The 18,800-nt window shown below is 45.0% G+C and overlaps 2 protein-coding genes across 2 annotated transcripts; both read right to left on the minus strand.

The window, feature by feature from the left end:
- Positions 1-1,780: 1,780 nt before the first annotated feature.
- Positions 1,781-4,244, minus strand: LOC123187217 (40S ribosomal protein S6). Its single transcript, XM_044599017.1, has 6 exons — positions 4,113-4,244; positions 3,915-3,979; positions 3,034-3,091; positions 2,833-2,941; positions 2,468-2,740; positions 1,781-2,267 (listed from the first exon to the last, which is right to left on the minus strand). The coding sequence occupies exons 1-6, from the start codon at positions 4,116-4,118 to the stop codon at positions 2,026-2,028; spliced, it is 753 nt and encodes a 250-aa protein (XP_044454952.1). The 5' UTR covers positions 4,119-4,244; the 3' UTR covers positions 1,781-2,025.
- Positions 4,245-8,025: 3,781 nt separating this feature from the next.
- Positions 8,026-10,685, minus strand: LOC123187219 (rho GTPase-activating protein 5). The gene is made up of 5 exons (XM_044599018.1): positions 10,182-10,685; positions 9,969-10,089; positions 9,721-9,840; positions 8,963-9,193; positions 8,026-8,873 (listed from the first exon to the last, which is right to left on the minus strand). The coding sequence occupies exons 1-5, from the start codon at positions 10,508-10,510 to the stop codon at positions 8,238-8,240; spliced, it is 1,437 nt and encodes a 478-aa protein (XP_044454953.1). The 5' UTR covers positions 10,511-10,685; the 3' UTR covers positions 8,026-8,237.
- Positions 10,686-18,800: the final 8,115 nt, after the last annotated feature.

An 18,800-nucleotide genomic window follows, 5' to 3' on the forward strand; every position in this document is an offset into this window, starting at 1 on the left:
TGAATAGCATGTAACTCACACATCGCAAACCTGATGACTTAGCTACAAACACCGCGGTAAATTTAGACGCAAGTAAAAAGTTGTTGAAACATACTCTGGTTACTTCTATGCAAATAGCACGGTAATATATGCATCGTACACCTGATAAATTAGGTACAAAAACCATGGTAACTTTAACCCCTGGGAAAGAAGTGGTTGAAAACACACCTCTGATCACTTCTGCATAAATAACATGTTAATTTACATATAACATAACTGATAACTTTACGGTAACTTTTGAACCAAAAAGTCATCAAAACAGGCCAACATGAGATCTTGTTTCGAAGTTCTCGTCGTGACGGATTTTTTATGTGAAAACGATTTTTTCAACGACGGTTTGAGCTATAAAATAATTTACAGTTTCAAAATAGCGAAAATCTACAATGTCATCTGCTTTCCTGTGCTCTAGTGCATTTGCATGTGGGGAGAACGTTGGAGGAGACATTTTTTTGTCCGGGTAATTTCTATATAAACATGATGGTAAATGACGTACCACAAAGGTGATAACTTATTTAGTCTAGGTCTGGTAACTTTTGACCCAAAAAAAAAGTCGTCGAAACATACCAATATGGGATCTAGTGTCGAAGATCTCGTCGCAACGAATCTTTCATGTGAAAACAGTTTTTAAACCGGAGCAACGGTTTAACCTACAAAAATTTTAAAGTTTTAAATTTGATTTAATTTTTGATGACATCATCAGTTTTGTCCTATATGCATGCATGCACCTATTAGGGAAAAAATTAGACGAATATGTTTATTTTTGTATTAAAAAAAGAATCAACACCCGGCAACATCTGTTACTTATCTTCCGGTCGACTGGAAGTTAGCACTGTCCTTACAAAAACTACCACAACTAGATGCCACAATTGGGCCTAATTATCGGCTCATATCACTCCGCTCTCTTCCCCAACCGCACGAGAGGCGATTTGGGAGGAGAACCAATGGCCCCTTCCTCCGGCGGCAAAGCCACAAGTCCCCACCTCCATCGCCGGCCCAGGTGCTTAGGCTTCGGCCGGTAGTTAAGGTGCAAAAAATTTATTGTGGTTTCAAGTAGGACCTACAAATAAGGCAGGCGATATCCTCCTTCAACCATCTCGAACAAAGATGGCATCGTCTGGATCTAATGGGACAAAGCAGGTTCGTATGCGAAGGTGCCCTTCTAGATATGGCTTCGGGCAGTGCAAGACGGTGCAATAGGCGGTGCACCAAGGACTATGGAACGGTGCGTTTTTTTTTTTGGGGGGGTCCTTCACCGTGCAGCTAATACTCATCCGCAGCCTGCACCATGTTCTTCGTTTTGAAGCTTAAGGAGATGTCGCGGGAGCTCATAAACGATATCTGCGTGCAATCAAATGTTCAATATAGTACTAAGCCAAAGTAGCTTAGCAAAATTCTTCAAATTCTTCAAATTTTGACAACAAAAATTAAATCCGAACAAACAAAGAGCTCATTTCACCTGCCTATAACAAGCTAATTTCATCATGCGCCAAACAAGTCAACCATCAAAATTAAGCTCAAGGATAATATTCATTAAGTACTTTAATTAGAAAATACTCCCTTCATTCCTAAATATTTGTCTTTCTAGAGATCTCAAAAATGACTACATACGGAGCAAAATGAGTGAATCTACGCTTTAAAATATATCTACATACATCCGTATGCCGTAGTCCATTTGGAATCTCTGAAAAGACAAATATTTAGGAACGGAGGAAGTAACAAGGTGCAAAAAGTAACGAGCAGATTAAATGGCCGATAAGAGTACTTGAGTAGAAACTAACATACAACTCTGGCAAACTCATGACAATAGAGTACCCATCATGTTCATGGTAAACTGCATCAGGTACAAACCCAAGAAAGCTACTCCAGTAACAAAACTTACAATGATAAAGTACCCATGTTCACGCAAAATTGCAACAATTACCAACCCAAGAAAACTGAAAGTAGCGGGTAGATTTTTCCAACAAAGTGCAAAGGACTGTAACCATCTTAAGCAGAGGCAGCAGGAGCCTTGGTGGCAGCAGAAAGCTTCGACCTCCTCTTGGCCATGCTCTCACTCCGGCGGTCCCTCTGCTCCTTCAGCCTTTGTGCAAGCAGCTTCTGGTACTCCGCAGCCTCGGACTTCTTCTTGGCAATCCTCTTCTTCTTGTCTGCGATTCTGGCGCGCTTCCTCTGGAGGGTCAAGGGAGTCACAAGACGCTGGATCTTGGGAGCCTTGCTCACCTTCTTGCCTGGAAATAACAATCAATGTGATCCAGGTAAGAAAGCGGTAAATGAGAGACACAAAACTGCTCAGACAAGCACTATGATATTAAAGGAAATAGTAGTAACTTTCCTTAAGACAAGTGAAAGATGGCAAAATAACACAGCAGGATCCACGATGGAACAGGAATAGGGCTAATGCAGTAAACTAACACAGTTGAAAGCTCACCCTTCTTGTTAAGGAAGGTCCTGCGGTACGTGTTGACATAGCTGCGGACATCATCGTCCTTGCCAAGGTTGAAGAGCTTCTTGATCTTGGAAGCCCTCTTGGGTCCCCTCATCCTGGGCTTCTCAGTGTCAGTAAGGCCTGGCAGATCATTCTCACCCTTCTTGACAATGACCAAGTTGATAACAGATAGGTCTTGGCTGACAATGCAACCACGGACGGATTTCCGCCTGCGCTCACCATTACGCCTGCCAAAACCACGGAAGCAAGGTGTGCCTGCAGAATTGACGCAAAAGAGATGCAGGTAAGATTTCAATCCAAGAGGGAAAATGTAAGTAATAAGAAGTACAATGGAAATAAAGTTATACCCCTGTGAAGCAGAAGGCGGACACGCCCAGAAGTTAGCACTCCTTGCTTCATCGGGAAACCCTGCTTATCGCAGCCACCCATGATCTTGAAGATGTAACCCTTGAATTCCTGAAAATACAGGAAATGACAGATATCTTTGATCAAACTATCAAAACATCCGGAAGGGTTATTTATCATGAAAGAAGTTACTGGTAGATTACCTCACCCAGAAGATCACCAACTACCTCCTGGGAGATTCTCTTGTCATAAAGGTTGCGCCTGTAGTTCATACCAAAATGTTAGATACAGCCAAACAAAACAAAATGGAAACTCCAACGGGAATATTATGTCAATCAACATACATTAATATACTGATCATTAGCCACCCACTAAAAGCCTGCTTATGGTGATTTCAGAAGTAAACTACTTTGTTTTATCACAATGCCCATAAAATAGTTAAAACAGCTAATTTCATTATGTCATGGCATCATCCGTCATATTTTTGAAGCAGTTGAAAAAACAGTGCAACCTTGTTCATGGCATCACACGGTCCATTCTTACCTATGTTTTTCAAAACTAAAGTACTGAGCATCAAAAGATATTTGAAGCCATTCACTGTTAATCAAGTTGTTAAGAATGTGGGAAGGGTTGGATATGCTTAGCCATCTAATATTGCTGTACGCTTGCTAAGTCGAATACAAATATACAATTTGAGAGTAAACAATCTTAATATACATTTATCTGCAGCTCAAAGTAAGAAAATAAACATAGTGTGCTCGATGCAATTTGAAACCACACTGAAAATATAGCAAACATCCTTGATACAGTATTACTGTTATAAGAAGACTGTCAATAGCCCTCAAAGAACTTTAATTCCAGTCCACTCCAACATCAAAAGCTTCAACAGGATTCTAATCGCACCATAACACTTATAAGAGCGTCCTATTAACACACAATCATAAATAATGGTTCCACGCACAAGACTACAGCATTCACGATTCCACAAAAGTGGAAACAGAAACGCGATTTCCCAATAGCAATCAAGCATGGCGATTCCACGACGCGGATCTAAAGGGCGAAGGGCGAGATGAGAAACACTCACAGCTTCTGGTCGTCATCGATCTCGACCTTCTTCTGGCACCCCGTGGTGGGGTTCGCGATGTTCAACTGAAACCAAGGCAAAAACCACACGAATCAGGCGTCGCACAGGAACAGATCACATCAGAGCGCATCGGGAGGTGAGGAGAGCGCAGTCTCGGGTCAGATATGCGGGCATCGGAAGGAGGGGAGAAGTGCGTACCTTCATGGTGGAGTCGCGGCACGAGATCGCCGGCGGCGAGCAACCCGAACGCTGGGTGGAGCGGCGGCGGCGCGGTTGCTCGAGGGGTAGGGTTTTGGGCGAAGAGGGTGCGGCGGAAATGCGTGGAGCAGGTTATATAGGTGGGGGCGTTGAGTGGGCCGCTATTGTCCAGCCACGGGCTCCGAAGTTGATCTGGGCCTGAAGTACAAAATGGGCTTGTGCCCGCATATATGGGAGCGACACGTTTTTTCTATAAAAAAAACTTGCATGATTGTATGTTGAGGTGTGTCTTATCTCATCCATAATTATATAGTGATGTGGCATACTTGTATGTTAAAATAAATAAGTTAGTGGGATGACTCTTTTAGGTATAAAAGATTGTCATTAGTTAAATGCAGTTGCACTCTGGATTGCCTCTTACAAATGATTTCATTATTAGTTATTCCTTTCTTCGTAAGCACTTGACCGTCGTTATTGCTACGGTATGTTATTGTCCAATATGCCAAATTATATATATTAAGAACTGTGAAACCCATAAGTGTTATTACATTTTGTTAGAATGCACTCATGTGCATTGCAAGTAGAGAAACACAATAATAATGGGATTTGCGTGTGCGTTTTTGATTCACGAGAAGGTAGATACTACATGGCGGGGTAAAATCAGATAAACTTTGTGCATACATTTTTCCTAGATGGGATGAAGTAATTTTTTATTCAACCTTACATGCAGCTTACACTTCCATTAACCTCCACAGGTTGGGGTGGATGTGCTATCTTTTAGGCACTACACTTCCATTAACCTGATAATTGCATGGGATGAAAAGAGTTTTTTCTTCAACCTTACATGCAACTTATAATTTCTCTAGCCTGGAAGTTGCATGCAAATAGTTTTTTATTCTGACAACTTACCTTGCTTGATTCACGAGATATTAGCAGTGCGGAGCTTTATAACCCTGTGCTTACTTGAATGTAGTAAAGATCATCCAACCTTCTTTCAAGGGTGGCGGCACATCAATTAGGTGGAACTGAGATGTTGCTGTATTGAGCACCAGCATACCGGAGGCTCCCTTCCCAAAGGTCCAGTACACGAATCCATCAACCACCTTGCCAGGTTTGAAGGAGCTGGCGTCATTGGGCACCAGGGCCCTTTGTTTCCACCCATGGAAAAATCTACCACTCCATGGTGTGCGATGAGAACACAGCGACGCGTGTCCGTGGTCGGCGGGAGGGCAGCGCATGCTGCGGGTCTGGAGGAAATCGGCGTCGCGGAAGGGTCGGAGGGGCGCCAGGGGGATGGGTAGACCGGGACCGCGTCCATCTCGCGCTCGACGAAGAACGCGAGGAGGGGCGGCGCGCGGAGAGAGCGGAAGGCGGGGGACGAGCGGACGGCGCGGAGGAAGGCGTGGCAGGTGAAGGCGGCGCGGGCGAGGTTCGGGAGGTCGGGGAGGCGGGCGAGGATCTCGCGGAGTAGGTCGTCGCCGAGGGCGCATATGGTGGTTCGAGTGGGTGCCGGCCGTCTCGCCGGCGGCGGCGATGGTGGGGAGGACATGGCGATTCGGATGGGAGCTCTCAGAAATGGCGATTTTTTCCTAGACGAGAAACGGCGACCTTTTTTTTTGAGGAACAGAAATGGCGACCTTAGGGTTGGGAAGAGCACAATAACTGTGGGCCGGCCCAATTGCCAAAAACTTTCCAGAAAATTCGAGAAAACAACTTAGCTTTGTCCTAATGATTTTCCCTGCAAAAATATGTTGAGTAGAAATTATTCGCATGGTTCCTATTTTTTTCTTATCCTTTATTTACACACTTTTCTAATTGCTTTGCTAGAAACATTTTACATGTGTTCTAGCATTCTATATTTCCATTTTCAATTATTTTATTATAGTAATTATTTTTTCTCCAACGAATTTGCTTTTCTTATATTTATGTTTGCAAGAACATTAGCTGTTCCACAGATTTTCTTTTCCCGCCAAGGTTATCTACTTTATAAGTTTGTATATTTGTTTATGACAACAAAATTTGTTCCGCACACTTCCATATGTTCTCAGCAGCCATCCTCTTTTGTTCCTTAGATACTTGTTTGTAGAAATAAAGCACATCTTCCCAAAAAAAAAAAAAAAAGAAATGAAGCACATCAGGATTTTTGTTCTTGTATTAGTCGTTTTTATTTTTCATGGATAATTGTTGAAACAACAAAATTTTATTCATTTGTTCAGTGTGGCCGTATTTTTGGTTCATTGTTTGTAAAAGAATCCACGCGATAATTTCATATATGAAAACTTAGTACGGATCTAGAAAATAGTTTGTCTTGGGATGAAATTTAGACTTGTTTTTAGTTGGGGGTGACAATTGGACTTGAGAGAAAGAGCTACAGGTATGAAATTGGCATTTTCCAGTTGATCATATGTCCATGAAAGAGTGACATTCCAGCACACACAACTAGGCCTCTAACCCATATTTTTCAGAAGACTATGATGTCGAGCTCATGTGACAGACTCATGTAGATGTTAGAATTCTAGAGTTGCCATGGTGGAAATAAAACACCATAAAGTTCGACACCCATAGATGGTTGAAAGCTTTTTTTTTTTCTCAAAGACAGAAAATCATTCATTCCAACCTCTGCAAAGTTACCATCACACCCTGCATCATGCGTCAAAGTGCAGCAAAGAGGAAAAAAAACTACAGGACTTATGTGAGAAAAGGTTGTAATGCTCGCCATCCTTTGGTTAGAGAAGACCAGTTCAATCACAATAATTCAAAACGGTGCCTAGGCCCATCTACACCCGACGAACAGTAAATAAAAAAAGTAAACAAAATTTAAAAAAACTGAAATTTTTAGTCATCCAAGATGCTCGTGTGCGCAAGGTGCGTGCAAATTTTTGTGGTATGCGACAAGCTTATCCATTACTATATCTATGCATTGTAGATCATATTGGGAAAATCCTGCATGACTCGTTGTGCACATGAATGCTTGTTCTTCTGCAGAATTTATTAGTTAAATACTTGGTGATGTCCAGTGTGTACTGAAAATACCTCCATGTAGTGAAACAGGTTGAGATTGTTACAATGCTTTGGACAGAGATCATCTCAAGTATTTTTAAGCTGCATATCGTTCGATACTCGGACTCCAACTTTTGTCCTGCAAATTATGTCAAGAAGAATACGACAATGAAGAGACGTTTAGTAAAATATTTATTCTGTTGATCTCCTGATACCCTTAAATACCTTATCTTAGCCCTTCTATTTGTGGTCTGCTGCTTTATGAAACAATTCATTACCTGTGATTAGACTTTGGCTAATGGTCTTAGCGCGAACTGGTTATATACCAAGTAAAAATGTAAGCTCAAAGGAAAGTAAAAATATGAACCCAGAGTTTGAATCCAGGCTTTTGCAATAGAACCATGAACTGCCAGCTGACAACACTATTGTTTCGGTATATTGTTAGTTACTCGTGTAAGGGAGACCTTTTATGCTGCATAATTACCCGTGTTTTAGAGGGCACTCTCTGCTTTTTGTCGTTTTACTTTCTGAAATTGAACAGAAATATATATAAGCACCTTCTGTAGACCGAGTAGGAAGCTTGCATGGGTTTGTATAACAATTCTGAGCCCTTCAAATCAAATGGTTCATCCACTGAAGCACTCTATTTTCTCTATAGTTTTGTACAAGTTTGGAGTGCTGTGTGCACTGCCCGTAGCGTGCCATAACAACCGCTTGCACAGCAGGGGTTTCGCGCAGCACAGGTAATCTTCCTCTCCCTCTAGAACTCAATGTATCTCTTAGGTGCAAGAGTTTGCATATGTTGGACTTGATTTGAGTAGGCTGCATCAGAAGCAAGAGTCGAGGGAAAAAAAAACTCACAAAAGGTTATGGATAGTTTAGAAGCAAGTTATTGTGCCTCTACAGCTCCAACTTACTCAAAAGCAGAAACTAGGCATTTCGGCATAATTAAACCACACGAGTCAATTACATAGCTTCAGCAACAGAATATTACTGCGACAAAGTTCCTCAACCCTGTGTTGACTGAATGACACGCAGGCGTGGAAGTTACAGCTAAGCGTTACATTACATGGATGACAGATTGACAACCAAAGATAAATCTGCATCCTTACAATGAGCATATGATCAGCTCACTTCTTTGGCATTTGTGGCCTTCTCGCGTGTAGTTTTGGTCCTGGTCTCCATTTGCATTGTCCGCTCAATGCTATCAGTACCAACTGCATCTTCAGTGCTACTTGTTTGATCACTTACCTTGCAAGACTCACTTATGCTTTCAGAGGAGCTCAGCTGCTCTGCCTCTTTGGTGGAGGTAGAGAAGATGCTTCCCTCGTCTTCATCGCCTCCTTTGCTCACATCCTGCCATTCTAGCCTCCTCAAGAAACCTTCTTCGATCTCGCTAAGCGATGGATATTTATCCTCGTCGTTGTCGATGGTGCAAGGCAAACGAAACTCAAATGAGGTGTGCCTCCTGGACGAACCAATTAGCTGTTCGCTGTCCATTATCAGGTTGTTGGCCTTGTCAAAACTCTTTGAGCTTTCACTACTGTCATCACCATATTTCTCAGTCCCACTGTCATTGCCATCACCTTGATTGTGCTCACGATCCACCTCATCAAGTCCATCGGATAAAGTTGGCGATGACGAAAATGTCGAATATGATCCTTCATCCTCCTCGCGTTCTCTGAGTGTTTTGAGAACCAATGTCTTGAGCAAGTTCATGACTTGAACAGCATGCATCAGAGCAGTAAGAGGATCTGACATCTGATTGCAAGAGAATCATTCGCCAATGTTAGCAACTGTGTCAAAAAGAAATGTTTCAAGTAAGGGAAATGTGGCAAGCAAATCAGTACCTGTGTCATATTGGGTGCGAAAACCATTGCGATATTTCGTGCATTCATCTTGTTTGACCCCTCTTCTTCGACAACATCAGCCATGAGCTCTACAACCCAGCTGAGAAGTGCAGCATATGTTACAGGAATATGCCTCACCAGCTCCACACATTGTTCCTCGGTGTTGCAGTTCAGGACTTGCTCTGGTGAGAGGCTATCAAGCACACCTTCGGGTAGTTCCCTGAACCAGGCCTGCATCGAATTGAACAACATAATTAACCCCTATGCTTTCACCATGCAGGAGTACCAAATGTGTGAAAATCCAAAACACATAAAAATTGAAGAAAAAAATAAATAAGCTAAAGGTGTCAGGAAATCGACATTAATTATTTCATCAGTATCATAGTAGCATTTTTTCTGTCAGAAGAAAGCTAGTTAATTAGAAGTACACCAGTACACTCTTGGGCAAAAAGATAGATACCAATATCTCTGCCCATGGAAGATGTTCACTAAGAAAAAAATTTACACTCTTATCTCATCAGTATCAGTGTCCGTCAGAAAGGTAGTTAATTAGGAGAACAACAGTACACTCTTGGGCATAAAATACGGACCAATGGCTCTACCCATGGAAAATGTTCACTAAGGTAAAACTTGTAATCTACCACATTTTACTAGACATTTCTCTGCACTTGTAATCTCACAAACCTATTTATCGGACGCGTTTGCACAAATGAATCCCAGAGAGACTAAAAACAGTGAGCTCCAGAAGCTCCTAGTACCTTAATCAAGCTAGCGAGGCAGTGGACGTCGATGTCGTCAGGAACGACACCCCTGTTCAGCTGCTCCCTGACATGCTCCTCCTGGCTGTTCTCCGGAGTGATGCGGAAGATCCCTTCTGCCTGCATGCATATCATCGATTCCATCCACACAGATTAGTCAGTTAACAAATTGGACTTTAGCAACGAACACACTCAGCTATTTGAGGAGCAAAGAGGAGCAGAGTAATGTGCTTGTGCAGTTGTGCTACCTTGAGGCCATCCTGAGAGTAGAGCCGCTCCTGCATGAGGAGGAGGATCTTGGGGACGGAGTTGCCCCTGTCGTCGTACCCGCACTGCATCGACTCCGGCGACACCGCGAAGACGCTCGCGCTGCAGGCCGGAAAGAAAACACATTTGAAATTCGAACCGAATCCTCATCCTCGCGGGAGATTGGTTTGAGGAGAAGAAGAGGAGGAAGCTACCTGGCGCTGGGCGCTGGGCAGGGGATCTGGAGCTCGAACTCGACGGGGAGGCCGAGGAAGCCCTGGAGGCGGTCGAAGGTGACGTGCGCGACGTGGCGGACGTCGGTGGGCCAGCCGATGTCCATCCCCCAGCCCGCACCGGCCGCGCCGCCCGCCGGGTCGTCCGCGTCCGCCATCTGGCACGGCAGCGCCACCGACTTGCGCAGCGCGGCGAGCAGCAGCTCCAGCACCTGCCCCTGCTGGCCCTGCCGCTCCTGGTGGTCCGCCTTCCGCTCCCCCACGGCCCCGCAGCCGTCGCCGGAGCGGGAGATGAGCACCACCTCGCCCATCGCGGCCTCCCCCTCCTCCTCCTAGCCGCTGCGCTGGTGTGTGGGCGGCGGCGGTGCCTGCTGGCTCTCGGGCTGAGCTGAGCTCGAGGGCAGTGAGTGGGTGGGTGAGTGTGGGGGGAGGAAGAGCAGCGGTGGTCCGATTTTGAATGGAGCGATGGCCTGGGGAGCATGGAGGGGGCCGCTTTTTTTGTTTGGCTTCGGTTGTCCTTCCCGCGATCTCGATTTCGAATTGGGGGACGGGGGAGGGAGACGCACGTGGGGCCGGGAGACCAGACATGGGGGCCCCACCTCCAACGGCTGCCAAATTCAAATGCTAGGTGCTCCAACGACATGGCTGATCGATTCGTTCGTGTGCAAAATTAGTCGGGCTAGACTAAAGCATATCCAATAGCTGCACCGTAATAGGAGGGCATAACTGTTCTTCTGGTATTTTAGAACAAAAAAAAATGCTGCTTATGTAAATTTTGCTCCAGATTTTTTTGGGCGCCCAAAAGACAGCACAAGTGCTGCAAATATAGGGCACTTCGGCTACCGCCGCAAAACCAAACACGACGCCCATGCAGCCCCAACCGCGCCCGGGCATTTCCCACGCGCGATAGGCTCCCTCTGGGCGCCGGGCCTCCATCGTTGGCTCCTCCGACGCGGGCGTCGATCCCACCGCCGCTCTCATGCTCCTCGCCAAGGCCAGCTCCTCCGCCGCAGCTCCCCCTTCGGTCGTTCTCACCATGACCGCCCCTACTCGCCGTAGCGGTTTTGCGGCCACACGAGCAGCCGATGCGATCGTAGTGGATGCGCCACCTCATAAGAAGGCTGTTGGGCCCAAGCCAAAAGGCGGCGGCGTGAAGAGTGTTGGAAATATGCCCTAGAGGCAATAATAAAAGGATTATTATTATATTTCCTTGTTCATGATAATTGTCTTTTATTCATTCTATAATTGTGTTATCCGGAAATCGTAATATATGTGTGAATACATAGACACCAACATGTCCCTAGTAAGCCTCTAGTTGACTAGCTCGTTGATCAACAGATAGTCGTGGTTTCCTGACTATGGACATTGGATGTCATTGATAACGAGATCACATCATTAGGAGAATGATGTGATGGACAAGACCCAATCCCAAACATAGCACAAGATCGTATAGTTCGTTTGCTAGAGTTTTTCCAATGTCAAGTATCTTTTCCTTAGACCATGAGATCGTGTAACTCCCGGATACCGTAGGAGTGCTTTCGGTGTACCAAACGTCACAACGTAACTGGGTGACTATAAAGGTATACTACGGGTATCTTCGAAAGTATCTGTTGGGTTGACACGGATCAAGACTGGGATTTGTCACTCCATATGACGGAGAGGTATCTCTGGGCCCACTCGGTAATGCATCATCATAATGAGCTCAAAGTGACCAAGTGTCTGGTCACGGGATCATGCATTACGGTACGAGTAAAGTGACTTGCCGGTAACGATATTGAACGAGGTATTAAGATACCGACGATCGAATCTCGGGCAAGTAACGTACCGATTGACAAAGGGAATTGAATACGGGATTGCTTGAATCCTCGACGTCGTGGTTCATCCGATGAGATCATCGAGGAGCATGTGGGAGCCAACATGGGTATCCAGATCCCGCTATTGGTTATTGACCGGAGAGTCGTCTCGGTCATGTCTACATGTCCCCCGAACCCGTAGGGTCTACACACTTAAGGTTCGGTGACGCTAGGGTTGTATGGATATGAGTATGCAGTAATCCGAAAGTTGTTCGGAGTCCCGGATGAGATCCTGGACATCACGAGGAGTTCCGGAATTGTCCGGAGGTGAAGAATTATATATAGGAAGTGTAGTTTCGGCCATCGGGAAAGTTTTGGGGTCACCGGTATTGTGCCGGGACCACCGGATGGGTCCCGGGGGTCCACCGGGTGGGGCCACCCATCCCGGAGGGCCCCATGGGCTGAAGTGGGGAGGGGAACTAGCCCATAGTGGGCTGGTGCGCCCCCCCCCTTGGGCCCCCATGCGCCTAGGGTTGGGAACCCTAGGGGAGGGGGCGCCTCCACTTGCCTTGGGGGCTACTCCACCCCCTTGGCCACCGCCCCCCCCTAGGAGATCCCATCTCCTAGGGCCGGCGCACCCCCTAGGGGGCCTATATAAGGGGGGGAAGGAGGGCAGCCGCACCTGAAGTCTTGGCGCCCCCCTCTCCCCTGCTACACCTCTCCCTCTCACAGAAGAACGGCGAAGCCCTACTGCGGTGACTGCTGCATCCACCACCACGCCGTCGTGCTGCTGGATCTTCATCAACCTCTCCTTCCCCCTTGCTGGATTAAGAAGGAGGAGACGTCACGCTGACCGTACGTGTGTTGAACGCGGAGGTGCCGTCCGTTCGGCGTTAGGATCTCTGGTGATTTGGATCACGTCGAGTACGACTCCCTCATCCCCGTTCCCTTGAACGCTTCCGCGCGCGATCTACAAGGGTATGTAGATGCACTCCCCTCTCGTTGCTAGATAACTCCATAGATAGATCTTGGTGAAACGTAGAGAATTTTTTTTGTTTTCTGCAACGTTCCCCAACAGTGGTATCAGAGCTAGGTCTATGCGTAGTTACTATGCACGAGTAGAACACAAACTAGTTGTGGGCATCGATATTGCCAATTTGCTTGCCGTTACTAGTCTTATCTTGATTCGGCGGCATCGTGGGATGAAGCGGCCCGGACCAACCTTACACGTATGCTTACGTGAGACCGGTTCCACCGACTGACATGCACTAGTTGCATAAGGTGGCTGGCGGGTGTCTGTCTCTCCCACTTTAGTCGGATCGGATTCGATGAACAGGGTCCTTATGAAGGGTAAATAGAAATTGGCAATTCACATTGTGGTTTTGGCGTAGGTAAGAAAACGTTCTTGCTAGAACCCTATTGCAGCCACGTAAAAAACTTGCAACAACAATTAGAGGACGTCTAATTTGTTTTTGCAGCAAGTGTTTTCTGATGTGATATGGCCAAAGTTGTGATGAATGATATATATGTGATGTATGAGATCATGTTCTTGTAATAGGAATCACGACTTGCATGTCGATGAGTATGACAACCGGCAGGAGCCATAGGAGTTGTCTTTATTTTTTGTATGACCTGCGTGTCATTGAGAAACGCCATGTAAATTACTTTACTTTATTGCTAAACGTGTTAGCCATAGTAGTAGAAGTAATAGTTGGCGAGCAACTTCATGGAGACACGATGATGGAGATCATGGTGTCATACCGGTGACAAGATGATCATGGAGCCCCAAGATGGAGATCAAAGGAAGCTATATGATATTGGCCATATCATGTCACTATTATTTGATTGCATGTGATGTTTATCATGTTTTGCATCTTATTTACTTAGAACGACGGTAGTAAATAAGATGATCCCTCATAATAATTTCAAGAAAGTGTTCCCCCTAACTGTGCACCGTTGCGACAGTTCGTTGTTTCGAAGCACCACGTGATGATCGGGTGTGATAGATTCCAACGTTCACATACAACGGGTGTAAGACAGATTTACACATGCAAACACTTAGGTTGACTTGACGAGCCTAGCATGTACAGACATGGCCTCGGAACACAGAAGACCGAAAGGTCGAGCATGAGTCGTATAGAAGATACGATCAACATGAAGATGTTCACCGATGTTGATCAGTCCGTCTCACGTGATGATCGAACACGGCCTAGTTAACTCGGATCATGTTATACTTAGATGACTGGAGGGATGTCTATCTGAGTGGGAGTTCATTGAATAATTTGATTAGATGAGCTTAATTATTATGAACTTAGTCTAAAATCTTTACAACATGTATTGTAGATCAAATGGCCAACGTTGTCCTCAACTTCAACGCGTTCCTAGAGAAAACCAAGCTGAAAGACGAAGGCAGCAACTATACGGACTGGGTCCGAAACCTGAGGATCATCCTCATAGCTGCCAAGAAAGATTATGTCCTACAAGCACCGCTAGGTGAAGCACCTGCTCTCCCTGCAGAACAAGACATTATGAACGCTTGGCAGACACGTGCCGATGATTACTCCCTCGTTCAGTGCGGCATGCTTTACAGCTTAGAGCCGGGGCTCCAAAAGCGTTTTGAGAGACACGGAGCATATGAGATGTTCGAAGAGCTGAAAATGTTTTTTCAAGCTCATGCCCGGGTCGAGAGATATGAAGTCTCCGACAAGTTCTTCAGCTGTAAGATGGAGGAAAACAGTTCTGTCAGTGAGCACATACTCACTATGTCTGGGTTACATAACCGCTTGACTCAGCTGGGAGTTAATCTCCCGGATGACGCGGTCATTGACAGAATCCTTCAGTCGCTTCCACCGAGCTACAAGAGCTTTGTGATGAACTTCAATATGCAGGGGATGGAAAAGACCATTCCTGAAGTATTTGCAATGCTGAAATCAGCAGAGGTAAAAGTCAAAAAGGAACATCAAGTGTTGATGGTGAATAAAACCACTAAGTTCAAGAAAAGGCAAGGGTAAGAAGAACTTCAAGAAGGACGGCAAGGGAGTTGCCGCGCCCGGTAAGCAAGCTGCCGGGAAGAAGCCAAAGAATGGACCCAAGCCCAAGACTGAGTGCTTTTATTGCAAGGGAAGTGGTCACTGGAAGCGGAACTGCCCCAAATACTTAGCGGACAAGAAGGCCGGCATCACGAAAGGTATATGTGATATACATGTAATTGATGTGTACCTTACCAGTACTCGTAGTAGCTCCTGGGTATTTGATACCGGTGCAGTTGCTCACATTTGTAACTCAAAGCAGGAGCTGCGGAATAAGCGGAGACTGGCGAAGGACGAGGTGATGATGCGCGTCGGGAATGGTTCCAAGGTCGATGTGATCGCCGTCGGCACGCTACCTCTACATTTACCTACGGGATTAGTTTTAAACCTCAATAATTGTTATTTAGTGCCAGCTTTGAGCATGAACATTGTATCAGGATCTCATTTAATTCGAGATGGCTACTCATTTAAATCCGAGAATAATGGATGTTCTATTTATATGAGAGATATGTTTTATGGTCATGCTCCGATGGTGAATGGTTTATTCTTAATGAATCTCGAGCGTAATGCTACACATATTCATAGTGTGAATACCAAAAGATGTAAGGTTGATAATGATAGTCCCACATACTTGTGGCACTGCCGCCTTGGTCACATAGGTGTCAAACGCATGAAGAAGCTCCATGCAGATGGACTTTTAGAGTCTCTTGATTACGAATCATTTGACACATGCGAACCATGCCTCATGGGTAAAATGACCAAGACTCCGTTCTCAGGAATAATGGAGCGAGCAACCAACTTATTGGAAATCATACATACTGATGTGTGCGGTTCAATGAGTGTTGAGGCTCGCGGTGGCTATCGTTATGTTCTCACCCTCACTGATGACTTGAGTAGATATGGGTATGTCTATTTAATGAAACACAAGTCTGAGACCTTTGAAAAGTTCAAGGAATTTCAGAGTGAGGTTGAGAATCAACGTGACAGGAAAATCAAGTTCTTGCGATCAGATCATGGGGGAGAATACTTGAGTCACGAATTTGGCACACACTTAAAAAAATGTGGAATAGTTTCACAACTCACGCCGCCTGGAACACCTCAGCGTAATGGTGTGTCCGAACATCGTAATCGCACTCTATTAGATATGATGCGATCTATGATGTCTCTTACCGATATACCGCTATCATTTTGGGTCTATGCTTTAGAGACTGTCGCATTCACTTTAAATAGGGCTCCGTCGAAATCCGTTGAGACGACACCGTATGAATTATGGTTTGGGAAGAAACCTAAGCTGTCGTTTCTAAAAGTTTGGGGATGCGATGCTTATGTCAAGAAACTTCAACCTAAAAAGCTCGAACCCAAGTCGAAAAAATGCATCTTCATAGGATACCCTAAAGAAACTATTGGGTATACCTTCTACCTCAGATCTGAAGGCAAGATCTTTGTTGCCAAGAATGGATCCTTTCTAGAGAAAGAGTTTCTCTCGAAAGAAGTAAGTGGGAGGAAAGTAGAACTTGATGAAGTATTACAACTTGAACCGGAAAGTGGCGCAACTCAAGAAAATGTTCCTGAGGTGCCTGCACCGACTAGAGAGAAAGTTAATGATGATGATCATGAAACTTCAGATCAAGTTGCTACTGAACTTCGTAGGTCCACAAGGACACGTTCCACACCAGAGTGGTACGGCAACCCTGTCTTGGAAATCATGTTGTTAGACAACAGTGAACCTTCGAACTATGAAGAAGCGATGGCAGGCCCGGATTCCAACAAATGGCTGGAAGCCATGAAATCCGAGATAGGATCCATGTATGAAAACGAAGTATGGACTTTGACTGACTTGCCCGTTGAGCGGCGAGCCATAGAAAATAAATGGATCTTTAAGAATAAGACAGACGCAAATGGTAATGTGACCATCTATAAAGCTCGGCTTGTCGCTAAGGGTTATCGACAAGTTCAAGGGGTTGACTACGATGAGACTTTCTCACCCGTAGCGAAGCTGAAGTCCGTCCGAATCATGTTAGCAATTGCCGCATTCTATGATTATGAGATATGGCAAATGGACGTCAAAACGGCATTCCTTAATGGTTTCCTTAAGGAAGAATTGTATATGATGCAGCTGGAAGGTTTTGTCGATCCTAAGAATGTTGACAAGGTGTGCAAGCTCCAACGCTCGATTTATGGGCTGGTGCAAGCATCTCGGAGTTGGAACATTCGCTTTGATGAGATGATCAAAGCGTTTGGGTTTATACAGACTTATGGAGAAGCCTGCGTTTACAAGAAAGTGAGTAGGAGCTCTGTAGCATTTCTCATATTATATGTAGATGAAATACTTTTGATGGGAAATGATATAGAACTTTTGGACAGCATTAAGGCCTACTTGAATAAGAGTTTTTCAATGAAGGACCTTGGAGAAGCTGCTTATATATTAGGCATCAAGATCTATAGAGATAGATCAAGACGCCTCATAGGTCTTTCACAAAGCACATACCTTGATAAGATATTGAAGAAGTTCAATATGGATCAGTCTAAGAAGGGGTTCTTGCCTGTGTTGCAAGGTGTGAAATTGAGCTCAGCTCAATGTCCGACCACGGTAGAAGATATAGAAGAGATGAGTGTCATCCCCTATGCCTCAGCCATAGGGTCTATTATGTATGCCATGCTGTGTACCAGACCTGATGTAAACCTTGCCGTAAGTTTGGTAGGTAGGTACCAAAGTAATCCCGGCAAGGAACACTGGACAGCGTCAAGAATATCCTGAAGTACCTAAAAAGGACTAAGGACATGTTTCTCGTTTATGGAGGTGACAAAGAGCTCGTCGTAAAGGGTTACGTCGACGCTAGCTTCGACACAGATCTGGATGACTCTAAGTCACAAACCGGATACGTGTATATGTTGAATGGTGGAGCAGTAAGCTGGTGCAGCTGCAAGCAGAGCCTCGTGGCGGGATCTACATGTGAAGCGGAGTACATGGCAGCCTCAGAGGCAGCGCATGAAGCAATTTGGGTGAAGGAGTTCATCACCGACCTAGGAGTCATACCCAATGCGTCGGGGCCGATCAAACTCTTCTGTGACAACACTGGAGCTATTGCACTTGCCAAGGAGCCCAGGTTTCACAAGAAGACCAGGCACATCAAGCGTCGCTTCAACTCCATTTGTGAAATGTTCAAGATGGAGACGTAGATATTTGTAAAGTACATACGGATCTGAATGTTGCAGATCCGTTGACTAAACCTCTCCCTAGGACAAAACATGATCAACACCAGAACTCTATGGGTGTTCGATTCATCACAATGTAACTAGATTATTGACTCTAGTGCAAGTGGGAGACTGTTGGAAATATGCCCTAGAGGCAATAATAAAAGGATTATTATTATATTTCCTTGTTCATGATAATTGTCTTTTATTCATGCTATAATTGTGTTATCCGGAAATCGTAATACATGTGTGAATACATAGACACCAACATGTCCCTAGTAAGCCTCTAGTTGACTAGCTCATTGATCAATAGATAGTCATGGTTTCCTGACTGTGGACATTGGATGTCATTGATAACGAGATGATGGACAAGACCCAATCCTAAACATAGCACAAGATCGTATAGTTCATTTGCTAGAGTTTTTCCAATGTCAAGTATCTTTTCCTTAGACCATGAGATCGTGTAACTCCCGGATACCGTAGGAGTGCTTTGGGTGTACCAAACGTCACAACGTAACTGGGTGACTATAAAGGTATACTACGGGTATCTCCAAAAGTACCTATTGGGTTGACACGGATCAAGA

Source organism: Triticum aestivum, chromosome 2A (genome assembly GCF_018294505.1).
Source record: "Triticum aestivum cultivar Chinese Spring chromosome 2A, IWGSC CS RefSeq v2.1, whole genome shotgun sequence".
Lineage (NCBI taxonomy): Eukaryota > Viridiplantae > Streptophyta > Magnoliopsida > Poales > Poaceae > Triticum > Triticum aestivum.

What these genes read in the sequence shown, in the direction of transcription:
- LOC123187219 (XM_044599018.1), bottom strand. Translation starts at nt 10,510, where the DNA reads ATGGGCGAGGTGGTGCTCATCTCCCGCTCCGGCGACGGCTGCGGGGCC. An exon ending in ACTCTCAGGATGGCCTCAAG is followed by an intron (nt 9,841 to 9,968) that starts GTAGCACAACTG and finishes ATATGCATGCAG; the next exon opens with GCAGAAGGGATCTTCCGCAT. An exon ending in GCCTCGCTAGCTTGATTAAG is followed by an intron (nt 9,194 to 9,720) that starts GTACTAGGAGCT and finishes AATTCGATGCAG; the next exon opens with GCCTGGTTCAGGGAACTACC.
- LOC123187217 (XM_044599017.1), bottom strand. An exon ending in ATCGATGACGACCAGAAGCT is followed by an intron (nt 3,092 to 3,914) that starts GTGAGTGTTTCT and finishes TATGAACTACAG; the next exon opens with GCGCAACCTTTATGACAAGA. An exon ending in TTGGTGATCTTCTGGGTGAG is followed by an intron (nt 2,942 to 3,033) that starts GTAATCTACCAG and finishes CTGTATTTTCAG; the next exon opens with GAATTCAAGGGTTACATCTT.